This window comes from Balearica regulorum, chromosome 1 (assembly GCF_011004875.1).
Source record: "Balearica regulorum gibbericeps isolate bBalReg1 chromosome 1, bBalReg1.pri, whole genome shotgun sequence".
NCBI lineage: Eukaryota > Metazoa > Chordata > Aves > Gruiformes > Gruidae > Balearica > Balearica regulorum.
Genome location: NC_046184.1, coordinates 106241315 through 106256904, shown reverse-complemented (window position 1 = coordinate 106256904; position 15590 = coordinate 106241315). Strand labels below are relative to the sequence as shown.

The following is a 15590-nucleotide window of genomic DNA, read 5'->3' as shown; positions in this document are numbered from 1 at the left end:
TCATTAACAAAACATTTAAGGCAAACAATTAAACAAAATGTCTTCCTGTGGATGGTACCTTTAAGGAGGTTTTCCTGTCACAACAGAAGTTCAGAGGCTTCGTTTTTACATTTTGTAGAAAACATTTTCATCATTCACTCATGTAGAAATAGCATTGTGCAAGACACAATAAATGCTTCGTGTTTGTGATGTACTATTTAAAGGCCAGGAAACGAAACAGGAATCAAAAATTCAAGCTACAACTTACCTAAAATAAGAGTGTAAGTCATTCAAAACTGTTGATGTCACAAGACAGCCACACAAAAAAGGAATGAAAACCTGCATGCATTATTCATACTGTAACTTTGATCTTAAAAGCTGAGAAACTTGAACAAGGAAAGATAAATGGCTTCTCAAGCTTTTTCTTTTAAAAATCAAATGAGGACGATTCAGGATAAATGATAGATAAGAGTTAATACGAAAGAAGGGGAAATTGCAATCACAGTGCTGCACCAAAGTTTCAATGCAAAGGCTTTGCTTTTTGTATTCAATTACAAAGGATTTCTTTTTTAGGTACCAGCATCCTTTTTCATGTATATGTAAAAGATTTTACTTATTAAAATTTCATGTTCAGTATGCATAGCTTTTTTCTTCTACCATGACTTCATGTGAACAATTAGGAAGCTTTCTGAAGCACGGGCTTCTACTGGTCATGGAGCAGGAACAACAGAACCTGTGAAACCCTGACCTCCAAACCTGGCTCAAACATCAACTTGCTCCAGAGTTTATGCAAGATATATATATATTCTCCCACTAGGAAAGTATTGACAATTACAGGCACTCTGACTGCATCCTGATTTTATTGAGGCTTAGTTAATTATGCAGGCATTGCCCCTAAAATATGAGACAAATTGAGAGAGAGATCCGAAAGTGCATGGAGGTTCCACTGTCTAGATGGGAGATCCACAAAATCCTCTTTGAACACTTCGTGCTCCTCAGAGTCTGTAATTATTGCCAGTTTTTGCCTAAAGATATGCTCAAAGACCTCACCACCTTGGTTAGATTACTGATGTCAGTATCTTATATACAGACAATTGCATTTGGGATTCACAAAGACGACGGAGCAGCAACACAGTTCCTTAAGGGAGGCTCTGAGCAAACCTAACGCAGACAGACAGCGCCACTTGCATTACAAATCACAGCACACCAGCCATTTACATCAACAGGAAAGCCAGAGGAAGAGTGCCTTTACATTACAGCTTACAGCAGGAGGTTTTGCTTATCTGAGCTTCCAAATTGTTACCTTTACACAAGCACTTAGCACTAACCAGATGATAGAGCGGGGCTAGACAGGTGGGAGGAAAAGGCTGGCTGGATGCAAGGGCAGGTTGTGAGATGCAGGAAATGGATGGGGAATGAGGTGAAAATTTCATTGCAGTGGCATGTGGTAGAAAGGCAGTGGGGACACCATTTGAAAAGTAGTGGGAGGTTTTGGGGTAAAACAGAAAGATGGCTGAGAAGTGAATGGAGGCACCATGGAGGTATTCACAGGCTCACAAACAGCTAATACCCACTGCAATTGCTGTGAGAGCCCAAGCAAGTCATTGCTAATGGTGCTCACGGCCACTGATGCTCCTGCCAACTGCATCTAGACAAAATACATTTGGAAAGACCAAGCCCAGTGATAACAGCAGTCAGCAGAAACTAGGAGACTGACTACACTTCCTCCTCAGCCCAAGGGAATGCAAACTCATAGCTTTCGGCACCAAGGGAGGTGCCTGAAACACGTGGCTACGTCCTGATGAAACTGGGCTGCCATGCAAAGGAGATGGCTAGACTGATGGGGCTGGGAGCAGGCCTGTTCATGGTGAAGATACCTAGTAGCCTGGAGTCCTGGCCTAGATCCTTGCTCCAAGCAATTCGTGGGCCTATGAACTTCACCCGGCAAGACAGCGATTCCAGACGCATAAACACCCCTAAGTGCTGGAAACAGAACGAGGAACTTCCCCACCCCATGAGCTCCCTTCTCCCTTAACTCACAGACAGGGCATTGCACCTTCTTCCTCCACTGTGTCTCACCTCCAAGAGGAGAGTCGCCACAGCCTCTCCTAGTTCAGAACGTTTCAGAAATTGGAAAAATACATTTTATTTTTACATTGTTCGCAGTGAGAAAATAGAGGTATTCACTGGACTGCACGGAAGCACCTCTTTTCAGCTATACATATTATAAGGAAGGATTCTTGATTCCACAGTAATCCCAGGAGAAAAATTAACTAGATGAGCACAGAATCGCACTAGTTCTGCTCTGGCCTCATGATAATTGTTTTTCAATTGAACAAATTAAGTTAAAGATAAGCATTTGCTTCACATGCAAGACTGTCATTCCCGCTTCATTTATAATATATGGAGAGGGATTAGCCACATCAAGCATATGCTTTCACACTGTCGTGTAAAGAATACACACGAGAAAGATCATGTTTAACTCCAATGCACTGAGAAAACTTCTTCTAGACAACATATTCAAGAGCAGAGAGAAAAAAATGTTTTAATGATGATTCTTCATCAGATGCACCCAGTGGACACGTGCACACTGAAGAGCCTACATCGAGTCTGAGTTGTGCTAGAACTGAGCAGTACTGGGAAAGCTGTGCTCAAAGAAAATGTCTGCTTCTATAATCCCCACCACAAGTAGCTGTGCCCATACCCTTACTTTCATTTCTTATTTGTTCCATTCACTACTGTTTATAACCTGAAAGATATATACATTCATTTCTCTTCAAAGCACATTTATTTGCCCTACAAATGGACCAAAAATATGCAAGGACTACTTTGATTATTATCTCACCTACATAAACATATTGATTTCCTTAACCCTACCAGGACAAAATAATACTTTCTTTTTATTGCATTCCAGAGGAAGTTGTGTCTTAACTTGGATATTATTTAACTACTATTTATCTACATCTCTTGCTTCAAACTCTCTGTCAGTAACCAAGCTACAACTTCTGTTTCTCTGGCACCCGTAATAGTCTGTAAAGGCCAGTTCTGCTGATTCAAAGATCAACATTGTCACTGCAGATGAGAAAAAAGCTTCCACGTATTAAAAATAAGGTTGCTTCACGGACATATTGTCTCTTTGAAGAAAGTATAGTTATGAATCAAAAAAGAGGTGTCAAGCATCATTCCTTATTCCAAAAAAAGTATAGTCTTAATGTTTATTTTAAATCTCTTGTCAGAAAAGAAAGCATTAATATGAAATGCTCTAAACAGCCTTTGACACAGAACTCTTAAAATGGCAATGAGTCAAAGATCAACAAGCCTTTAAGAATGAAAACAACTGGAAATGCTTTAGAAGTGGAGCCACTAAAATTTTTTCAGTGATTAAATGCCCCCAGGTATTACATATATATTGAACACCAACACATATAGTTTGACATTTCCTGATCTGGTAATTTCATGGCTTAAAAAGAGGAAGGTAACACCTGTAAACTATATTACCTGAAATTTAGTCTCACTGAGTCAATGACAATTGTGCCATCAAACGAATGTAGGTGTTAATTTTAAATATAGGAACTTAAATGAAAAAACTTTTTTTAAAAGGTTGATTTCAAGTAAAAATGAAATCTATGACTTAAAACCCAACAACTTCATCTTTATTTCAGCTGCTATACTCTTTCAACTCTTTATGTTCCTGTTTCTAAACTGAAATGGAAATAACCTAAAGGAGAAAAGGTAACAGAAATAGAATAATTCTAAGTCAGGTTTCAAAATTAATATTTTTTTGCCCATCTGTCCTTTAGCATGTTGCCGATTCCACGTCCCAATCTCCCCTCGCCTCCTCCCAGCCACTAGCAAGATAATACAGATGGTTACTGCAAAGCTGTTAAGACATACATCTGAATGCTTATTTATCCTCTTGGCAAGATCCTGCTACAGCTGTAAGTCGATGCAAATCTGCATTACAATGTAGTTTCAGTCTGTGTGAGAAAGCAGCCATGATATTAATAGTGCTGCTTAAGACAATGCCAGGCAAATATGACGTAAATGAATGCAGTTGAGCTAGCTGTCCCAGCACTGTTAATTTACACCTCTGAAAACAAACACTCATTTGGGCACGTGTGTATCTACACCTACATCAAAACTCATTTTCATTTGTTTGTTTTTGGAAGCAGAAACTGATAATGCAAGATAACTCCACCAGATGTCATGGTGAAAGAAAACTATGTAGGTGAGTAGTTGATTCAATCACCAGAAAAGAAAACCAAACTGAGGGTCTTCATTCCATCGTAAGACAGTTTTAATAAATACAGGTGGCACTGCCAGTCAGTGATAGTTGCTTTTGTTCTGGGCATGTCTTTGTTCCGGCAGCTGGGAGGAAGAGCAGTTTTCATGTCTAACGAAAGCAATGTACTTAATAGGCAACACCTGAAAATCCTTCAAGAGAATAAACTATAGCAATAGAAATTGCAAGTTTAGAAAGCATTTCCTGGAAAAAAAAAAAAAAAAAGTAGCTTTGGAATCTTCTCTTTATCTCAGGTCAATTGACTTGTCACAGTGGGAAGGAGATTTGAAAAGGAAATTGCAAGTTCTTAGCAAGTATGATTGGAGGAATTGAGTTAATAGCCAGCAATCAGTATAGGTTCAGTAGGGTACTTAAAAATTTAAATGTATGCATGTGCCACAACTACAGAATGCCTGAGCTTTGTCTTGTTTGTAAAAAACAAATGGAACAACAGGCAATTTAAATCTCAAACAAAAATGCTAGGTTTTTTACTTAGATTGCTGGGGTTTAAGTGTTCTTCCATTAAAAATTTCCCTCATTTCAGCATACGATTGAAGTATGTAAATTGTATGTGCCTCTGATCTTGTTTTATGCTAATAATCCTCCCAGTACCAATAGGATCCTATATGGTATATGCTTTCAGATGATTCAGTTAATCACCATATGGAAAGATGTTTTGTATCACCATGTTGGCAGCATATAAATTATTTTTGAATTTCATTTTTCATTGCCATTGCTTCAAGCCATTTTGGCTCAACAGCTTATTGTTTCACAGGTAAAAATTAAAAGAAGGATAGTTTTCTGATTTGAGAAGCTGCTTTACCCATACTCTTGAATAATCACACACTGTATTCAGCAAGCTACAGATAGAAATGCATGTGACAACACCTCTAAGGAGAAAACAGCTTAATTTGAGAGGGCAGTATAAGTCAACATCTCTCTAAAGAAATGTGATTACATCCCCAAAGCCTTCTTATCCTTTCTAATACAACACCCTACTTTTCTGCGCAGATTCTTTTCAGCAGAACTACAAAAGAAGGTCTCACCTAGACTATTAGTAGCTCCTCTTTCCAACCAAAGGCGGCAGATATTACAGGTTGCAGAAATTTGTAAGTGGATAAAAGGCTAGAAAATTATAGAACAATGACAAATATAATGAATTTCATTTCCACGAGCTTCTAATTCCTCTGAGGAAGAGATGAACATACGTTTTGCATGGACCTCTTTAACAAACGAATGCGTACCCTGCAATGAAGTAGTACGAGACTAGAGGATGCCTCCAAAGCAAGGAAAGGACAGATTCTAGAAAGTACAGCACGGCTGGATGCCCACATGCTAAAGACACTAGTAATTATAGATTAGTTGATTTTTGCATTGTTTGAAAAACTTTTTATACTTACTGTAATTCTCTCATCTTTGTCATCTAGCGGGGTCCCATCTTTTTTCCACGATATAGTGGGTTCTGGGTGACCTCTTGGGGGCTGACATTCCATCACTGCAGGTTCACCCACGGCTACCATTACATCTGATGGATTTTGTCTGAAGTCATCCCGTAGAACTGAAAGAATAAAGAAAATGAAGTAATGTTACCCAACAATATACCAATAGCACAGCAAAGTGTTTTGATTTGGCCTTTAATAGTCCCTGTTGTCATTGCACTTTGTATTAATGAACAATTCAGATAACGAATTTCATCTGGCATCTGCAGATGGTCTCTGGTACTTCCACGCAGTAAAAGAGAAAACCCATGTACAACTCGTATTTAATTTCTCACATAGAAGCCAAGTGACTTTAACACAGACAGAGGTGAAAGGCTGACACAGACATAGGGCTGTCCACACAGAAGAGCTGCCTCACTTGGTTGCATTTAGCACAGCGTCTGCCTACCGTGTGAGCACAAGATTCCTATCACAGCTGAAGAAGGCACAGTGTCTTCTGCTCAGGTAGAACATCACTTGGGGAGAAGTGTGGCAGAGATTGCTTTCTGCCCCTCTTTTTCTGATACACAAGGTCAGCCTGCCAACAACTCAAAGGCATTTAGTTAAAGATTGGCCACTGGCTGTATGAATTGTACCGATTCCCTGAATTTATGGCAAAGATGAACAAACTAGCTAAACTTCCCAGTTCTTTGATGACATTACAAGACCCATTTTTGCAGCTTTGCCAAACTCTTCTTTGCAATTTGGCTTGTGTCTTTGTAAGAAAAAAAATATAAAAATTCCTGATCTCTGGGAGTCATCCCTTAGCCTGAGCCAGGACCACATCCTTCATTTGGAAGAAGTAAAGTTCACTACTTTTTCACAGAAGGAAACACTTTTATTGTGGCTTCATTACTAGAACTTCTTCTTTCTCATCATTTGGCCAAGCCCAGGCCAAGGAAACTCTAGTTCCCTCCAATAACTCACTATTAATTTTATCAATAGCTGTGTGATTATTTTTCTTTTTGGGAGAGGAGAGACATCATACTGTGCTCAGCAGACCACTACACAGGGACACAGTTTAAGAGAATAATGGCATTCCTAAGTCTTGCCAAGTAAGTGGCATTAGGCTTAATCTAAAAATAAATAACTCAAATGATAACAAATATAACATTCTAGTTCTCTCCACTGCTGTTACTTCATCCACAGTGAACACAGGATAAGGTAATGGAAAAGTACATTACAACCAAAGGACTTCTAGGATTTTGACGGAGCTATCTGTCACTCTTGCTATGTGCATCAGTAAATAGTGCCAAGAATATGCAGCAAAAAATGTATCCCCCAAGACGTGGACCACAGATACATGGACATTCACTACTGAATAATGGTTTGGTTGTTAATGCTGTTTCAAAGCGAGGTGTGATTTATTGTTAGATGTTAAGGAATGTGGGTGGTGTGCTTACAGATTGGCAGGTACAGCACTGCCACCAAACCATTCCTCTCTGCAAGGTCTTTCATGCTGTTAAGACCTTTTAAAATGGTCTGAGGGCAAATAGTCATCTACTTTGGGACAGGGGGATATGCCTTTCTCACATGTACTTTCTGCAGTGCTATATAATCTAAAATGAAAGAAGGGAGCAAAAATGACTTGTAGTTGTTTTGAAAGATTATTGACACATAGCCCTGTCAATAATCCGTAGGACTGTCTTCTATATTTTCTTCTCAAGTACATCTACTTTACATTCTGATACTCTACCATTCAGTAACTACAGTCACAGGCCTAGGCGTGCAGCTTGGCTCACTAATAATACACAACAGGGAAAGTTCCAGATTGATATAGAAGTGTAGATGGGAATCAAAAGCAATAAATACAGAATATTTTACTACTGTTCTAGAAATAGGATATAATTTCTGGAAGTACACCTGTGTACTAACAAGACTGAAGTACATGGCAGACCTCACCAGACATCGTCTGAATTTACCAATCCCTTCCATACTGAAGCACTAACATTTCAAATATTTCAGTTTAATTATTGAAGTTTCTGGATGTCCTGGAGTCAGGAGGTACTGATGCACTGAAAGAAGATAATCAAGAACAGAATGTCTCTATCCCTCTAACAATACAAACCAATACAACAGAATAATAGGCCCTAATAAAGAAATTATAGAATAATTTAGGTTGGAAGGGGCCTATAGAGGTTATCTAGCCTACAACAATGAGATGCTGTTGGATGAACATGTTCCCTTGGACAGACCTAGTCTAAAAAGTTTATTAAAAAAAAAAAAATTAAAAAAAAGCACCAATTGCTTGGTGTACAAAACCCTGAGAAAGCATGCTTTGTCTAAGAAGAAAGAATTTCCCTCTAAAAAGCAAAATACCCAGATATGTTCCTTCTAATGGCTAGGGAAACTGACAATGTTTTCAGCTCTAAAATTAATCCAGGTGACATCTAGATGAAATAATATGTTTTCAGAAAGAGGAACTATGTCATTTTTAGTTATTCAGAAAGGTAAGTTAAAAGACCAATCCTTAGCTTCCCTTCTGCTTTCAACAAAACTTTACTGAGTTTAACCTGCATTCTCTTACAGCTTCCTTACTACATCCCCCTAAATACTGATGCATCAAAATTGGATAAATCAAATTATTTTAGTTATGGGAGCATTAAAATACTACTCACATACACTGAAAACCATATATATATATATATATATATACTTATTCCTTTTATAGTGAATATGGCATTACTAACCAGATGCAACTTCTTGTGTTCCCAAGTAGCCTTCAAGCCATCCAGGCACAGTAAATCATGTAGCGTAAGTGGCTGGGCTGACACTGCTTCTGCTGAAGTCAAAGAATTTTTTCTATTTACTTTAATAGACACCTGATCTGGCTTGGAGCCCCTGGTCATGCTATTACTTTTTTTCACTTCTCCAAACCAAAGAACATAAAAGAAGAAGAAACAGAAGTTGCACCAAGTTACTAAAAAAATGCCCATATATCCAGTTCCCAGTGCCAGCAGCACATGAAAGTGCAAAAGAGTTTATTTGCTACACCACAGATCTACTGCGACACAACAGAAGGGATGTTTTGACCATAAGTAAGAAGCCTCTCATTACTGTTGAAGATTGTATAACTTAGATAAAGCTAAGAGATATATAAAAAGAAGTGCCCTTAAGTTTAAAATAAAATAAAATCAAGTGAAGTGATCTTAATAAACCATAAGTGCTTTTCAAGTCTGAAAGACTTCATAAATCCAAGAGGAAAGCCTATCAGATAGCACCTCAGATGGCTTTTAGCACCTTCGAAGCAACAAAGGAGTCCTCTACTTGCATAATAAAACCAAATTACTTCAGTAATTTCTACACTCCTTAGGCTCAGATCAGCTTTATAAGCATAGTACCTTGTCTTGGACCTTTCACAAATTAACCAATGCATAATAGAATGCCTTAGGAGGACATCAAAGGTCCAGGCCACAGATACATCAAAACAAGTATATATTTTTTTAACTATTAATTATTTTGCCTCTAACATTACATAATGAAATGCTAACAAAATGTAATCCCTTAGAGATTACTCCACAGATAGTCGTCATGTAATTATTTTTGCAGCTGTAAAGTAGATACATGCTCTGGTTTTTTGCCTCAGGCCCTGGCAATCTTGCATAAAGTTATAAATTTTAAATTTTCTTCCCTTACTGATTTTTTTTTTCTCTTTTCTGTCCTTCCTAGTCAAGGCTCACTGTAAATTGACAATACATTTCCTTTTGAAGATATATTAGAAGTATATTTTGTAATCCAGTGCAGCATGTGCTTTCGGTCACCAAAGGGTCAAATTTCACCACGTGCACCTCTTTCTATATATATGCAGCTGGAATGAAAACAGATAAATTAAGAAGATGCTTGCCTTTTTATCTTTTTTCTTTTTTTTTAACAAATTCAGTGTAGAATCTTCATAGATAACCCCTCACACATGGATTTCTGACATACTGTGGGTAAGGTTTTCTAACATTTTACTCTAATATTTTCTAAAATACAATGAATTATGATCGTAATTATTGTCACTGCATAGCTAGGATGACTCCATGATCTTGCTATATGAACTCTGTACTCCTGTGTTTGTGCGGAAAACATTTTTATGCTATGCTTGCTGAAATAATCAGGTTCAAGAGCAACTTTTGTAACTGCGTTAAAGCCAGCTACTCATACAGCTATTTAAAATCATATACTATTCAATCAATAAAGTAATTACGCTTTCCCCAGAGAATCTTTTCCAGAGCAGAAAGGAACTAGCAATCACTTGAAGATAAATTTTTGTTGACAAGCAACATAGAGTAGAGACAGTATTTTTTGTGTAAAGCCTAAACAGTGCTTTTCAAAATGCAGCACCAGGTGTTTTTTTCTTAAGTTCTTCATTGGCTACTATGAAAAACAGCACAGCGTCATCACTGGTTGAAATGGGAGGTAGGTAGGCAGGGTTTTTTTTGCATACACACACTGCAGATATTTAAGAAACATTATTGTTAGAGTTCATCATTGAATAACTGTGATCTAGTTCAAAGACAATAAAGAAAACCAACGGAAAACATAAGAAAAAAGAAACCAACTAGAAAGGTTTAGTCAGTAAGTGAAAAAAATGAATTTGTAAGGAATATACCAATTACCATCATACATTACTTAACAGGTGGTATCACTTAAGAACCAGAAATAAGAAAATCTCCTGGAAATTTTGATTACAGGTCTATTCTAGTCAGACTGGCCAGACGCTTCATGCTAGATCAGTTCAAAGCAGTGCACCAAAATATACCCAGGATCCTTAACCAACCAAGATATTACAGCCATGGTCACAGGATGAACGGAGGAAGAGAGGGAAATGAAGAAGTTTGGGGTGCAGTTTCCTAATCAGATTAAGGCAACCTTAATTCACTTCAATTCTTCTAAAAGAGATCATCCCGACTTGCTTCCTGCTAAGTCTCCATCATTGCCCTGGACAAAGGGCACACGTTATTTTGCAAGGGTAGCTGTTGGAGAGAGATCAGTGAGCCAGAGTCACACAATTAGACAACTGAAGAGATCCCAACAATTTCCACCTTTGCAGCATGAAGATAATTTACATGTTGCTTTGTGTTGTAGCACGTGTCTCAAAGACGTAGAAAAGTGAAGTAAACAGAAGAAATGCCCATTCCTCACATTTCTTTACAAAACAATCAGACCTCAACTAATGAGCAAGTTTCCTCCCAGCACACAAAAAAGTGCTAACATCAAACTATGCGCTAAAGCTGAGCAGTGCCAGCCTACTAAAGGCCCGCTGCCCTGCCTTTTGGCTAATTTTGTTATAAAACCCCATGTAATAAATTTTAATTTTTTTAATACCCACCAATTCTAGTATTTTAATTCCTGTAACTTTATAACAAGCATTTCAGTGTTCCTCTTCCCTCTCTCCAAACAAAACAGCAGTATTACAAGGAAAGTTTCCATCTAATATGAGGAACAAAATCACAACAATGTGCACTTGTTGTAAAATGCTGTAAGATTAGAAAAATAAAAAATGGGATTGAGAAGGTTGTAGAAATATTCTAATCCCATGAACCCATAACCAAAGAGAAACTAGACACGTGGCTTAACAGTTTAACTCTCTCACAGAGCCAGCCCTCCTACAACACAGGACTTCCCTGATTATACAGGTTAAGAATTCGCATTGAACAGGTTTCCTGATAAAAGAGACGGCTCATTGTAAGACGACTGATCATAAGGTGTAGTTAGAGGTACGAAAGAGCAGCAGTGAAATTAGATCACACTTCTAAAAAGTTAACGTGTACTGCCTCAATTACTGTAACCTTTAAGTTGTTTTAAAATGCATTCTCTCCAAAGACTAATGTTTGTGATTGACTGCTTTTTATACAGCACCACCAAACTAGGATCTTCATATCTACTGAAGGTCAACAGTTACCTTCTCTGGAAAAAAGTGTCATTCTTTGTTATATTAAGCAATACGTGTTAGTAAATAGAACACCTGCATGCTTCTAAACCATTAATGTAGAAAGAAATCAAGCAGTACTGCACCTACTCGATCACGTCTTTGAGAAGGTGCTGATGACAAATACAAGTGATATACTTGAATCAAGCAATCTGCTACACTGCAAAAGCAATTGAACAGTGAGGCATTGGCAATAAACATATTGAATGCATATAAAGACATTAAAATAAATATATTTATTGTCATTCATTATTTATCATTCCATCATTAAGAAGCTTACAATTGTTAATAGAAAGAAATGCATGCTTAAGGAGCAAGTTCCAAAAAAGACTTCTGTAAAAACCACTGGCTGAAAGTTACTGACAACAACTACAAAAATTTATGGAAATCACTCAGAATCAGTCTGATTTTCTTTTGCTAGTTGAAGATTTCAGCTTTAAGTATAGCCAGGAATCTTACTGGGCCACATAGCTGTCATCCCATAACAGTATTTCTATGTGTGGAAAGGAAAGTGTAAATGAATTAGATTATAAATTGGGAATCAATTAAATGACCAAATCTGATAAGTCATATAAAGAGTAATTTTAACTCCTCTGAGGAGGGTAACTGACAGGCCTAAGAGAGCACGGTGCAGCACTGGGAATCCTAATTAAACCCTGAAGGATCTGTGATGCCTCAGGCATGCGACTCTCAGAGCGTCCCTTAGGTTGATTGAAAATTGGAAATAGATAAGGAGAATAGACCTAATTATTAATTTGATTGACTGTGTACAAAACGTAATCCCTCTCAACATCTTCCACATATTATGGTCTATGACAAGGCATTTACTACCTGTAAGTCAGAATTTACCTCCTGGAAGAGTACATTCATTTGTTCAGACTGCAGAGACTGTTATTCACTTGTCCTAAATATTTACAGTTATTTGCTTTTTCTATTACTATTATTATTATTTTATTGTATATTTCATTTTAGAGTTTTGGGGTTATTTGAATCATGCCTCATTACAGACAATATTTTTAGTGTGAATAACACTATGGATTGCCAGGCTTATGGAAACAAACCAAGGGGTTTTAGACACAGCTCACAGAAGAACTGTGTCTTTGGGAGATCACAAATTAATTTTCTCTAGGCAAAAAAGTGTTTACATCTTTAAATCCAAGGATTTGGGTGTGTTCTGTAAATAAAGGGATTTTTCTGTCCAAGAAAAACCTTTCAGTCCAAGTCAAGGTCCTGATGTCCTGTTTGCACTGAACTGTTAGCTGCCCTAGCCTTCCTTCAATGCAGATTACAACAGAAAAGAATCAGATTAAGATGCTGCAGCGAGACCTTGTCTTGGCCTTCCACGTTAAAGCATAAAGAGGTAACTGAAATGACAAAAAGAGATATAAGGACCAAACAATGAAAGAGGAAACGTGAGAAGACACTTTACCAAAATGCTAATGTTTTCCTCAACTACTTATCAAACTTCCTTTCACAAGCAGAATGGTTTTTCCTTTTAAGAAAGAAGACACAAACCAACCCAGAAACGCCAGTGTCCTGTGATTCAGGATTCCAGGGAGAAAAATAAAGGAAGGAATACAAGTATCAAGGACAGAAGCATTTAGCCAGTTTTCAATGAGAGCTTAAAGTTGGGATATACAGCACTGGCAAATGGAGCCAGATTGCAATTGATTGAAGAGGTGTTGTTGCCAAATAGCAAGCTACGCTGGCTGGAGATGTGAAAAACTGTCTCTCTTCCCATGGTTTCTGAGCTGGAAAACCCCTCACTAGGCCAAACCTGAAGAAACCTTATTTGTCTTCATTGTGTTGTTAAAAGAGGAGATACGACTGTTCCACAGACTTGCCAATGAAACCGTGGCAGCAATGTACTACAGCTTTCTGTAGTACAAGCAAGACTCAAATGGCCGACGCTTGTACAATTGCTTATAATCATCCTTTCACCCTGAAGAAGACAAAAACTTATCAGAGGAGACATTTTCAAAGAAATAGATTCACCCGCCTGTGATAACAATGTTTCTGCAGCACAGCTTTAAATCTGCACATGCACTATGCTACTGTTTTGCTAAGGTCCTGCCTCAGGGCAACAATTTTAGCCGTGTCCTGCTTAGCATTCAAATTTTAGCATGTTATAACTGTACCACTACCATCAACGTTTTTTGAAAGGACCCTATTTCCATGAAAAAAATCTCCATTGTGCTGTTAAAGTGGTCAAAAAATGTGACATTTTAATATCAGAGAATATACAGTATCATTATCACACTCAAACAGCTAAGTCACTTCTCCTTTAATATTCTGGAAAATTATATTCCACCATTACATCTGAGGTCAAGCCTGAAACATCAGTCAGAAGGTGCAAGATGCAGGCACTTCATAGGGCTGAGTGGCTAATTCTAAGTAAGAGCTATGAACAGCATTTGTTGTCACCAGGCACTATACCAAAGCCACACTGCTCAAAAACGTCGCTGAACTATTGCATAGACTTTTAGTCTGTTCTATTGTTCTGTTGTTGTCATAGACAATTTTATTCTTTTGAAGGGAAAGACAGACCACAAAACTCCACCACCTTTTCTCCACCTCTCTAGACTGCTGTACAGCAGGATATACCTTAGTTAGATAGAGGATGTTTCCTTAATTATACTCTGCATGTCCAAATGCATGGATATATCATTCTTACAGTATGTTATCTTGTTTCTTTACCTCCCAAAACATTCAAGATTTAAACTGACAACAGATTGCCACAGCAGAAACAGGTAAACTTTTTCAAAATTACATTTATGACAAATATCATATACTTTTCAAATTACTTTTGCTGGTTTTAGAAAACATTCCAGGAAATCGCCTCAGGGAAAAATGGCAGACAGGCTTATACAGAGGTCATAGAGAAATACAGTCTTCATCTAATTCAATTAACTGCTTTGAGTTAGATCCCAAATGGTACACGCAAATGTTTGTGCTATTTCAAGCATATTCTGACATACGAATCAGTCTTCTTTCTCAGTATATAAAGCACAGGGCAATACCATACACTCAAATTTTTTATTGCTCAGAATTTGAAAAATCTCTAGACAGATGCCTTCATGATTTACAATGATAGCTCTTCATTTAGACACCCATCCAAAGGCTTCAAATACTGTAAAACTCTACCTAGAGCATTACAAAAAGTAGCAAAGTTAATAGCTACAACAATGAAAAACGGTATCGTAAGCAAATGGACATTGCCAAATTCACCAAGCTGGAACTCCAAATTGCAACTCTTGAAGATTTATACGCTATCGTAAATGGCAAAAGACAATAAAATCATGCAGAAAAGTACTTCTGCATTTGGACTCTTATTCTGGCTTCAATCCCTATGAGATATTCAAAGACAACGTGCCAATTGATCAATATGTTAGCATTTAATGTGCAATAAGTGCTACTGAGTAAAAATCAGAGAAACATTGCCTGTTAGCAGAGTCTGCCTTATTGCTGGCAGGAAGGAGTGCATGAAGTTTTGGATCACCCCATGTGGTAAAACAGCAGCCAGAAGTCTGATTCAGAAGTAACAAAAGGAAACAGAGAGCGATGCTCAGCATGAACACAAATGCACATAAAGCCAGCCAGATTTCATTACTGAAGATTTTAATTTTGATTAAACGCTTCCTTTTATATCGGGTCACACTCATTGTTTTCAACCCTCTGTTTTCATTAATATTTTAATACACGCAGAACATTAAGTTGCGTAACTTCAGTGTTGCAGCTAAAGATAGCATCTTTAATAACAGCTACAAAAGAGATGCTGGCATCCATCGCTTTCCGACTTTGTAAGGCTGTGAGGCACCACAGGCTGGTAGGGACTTTGTGGCATGCAAGACAACGCATCTGCACTCGCCACCAAGGAAAAGGAAAAGTGGATGACTGTAACATTAGCTTAGCCTGTTTGAAATAGGAACTTATAAAT

The 15590-nt window shown here is 37.7% G+C and overlaps 1 protein-coding gene across 3 annotated transcripts in view; it reads right to left on the bottom strand.

Moving 5' to 3' along the window:
* ROBO1 (roundabout guidance receptor 1) overlaps nucleotides 1-15590 on the bottom strand; it is a 313399-nt gene that overhangs the window by 108426 nt on the left and 189383 nt on the right. For all 3 annotated transcript variants that reach the window (XM_075769520.1, XM_075769537.1, XM_075769530.1), the window contains exon 3: nucleotides 5662-5819. In XM_075769520.1, the coding sequence (XP_075625635.1) occupies nucleotides 5662-5819 (158 nt within the window). The remainder of the gene's footprint in view (nucleotides 1-5661; nucleotides 5820-15590) is intronic.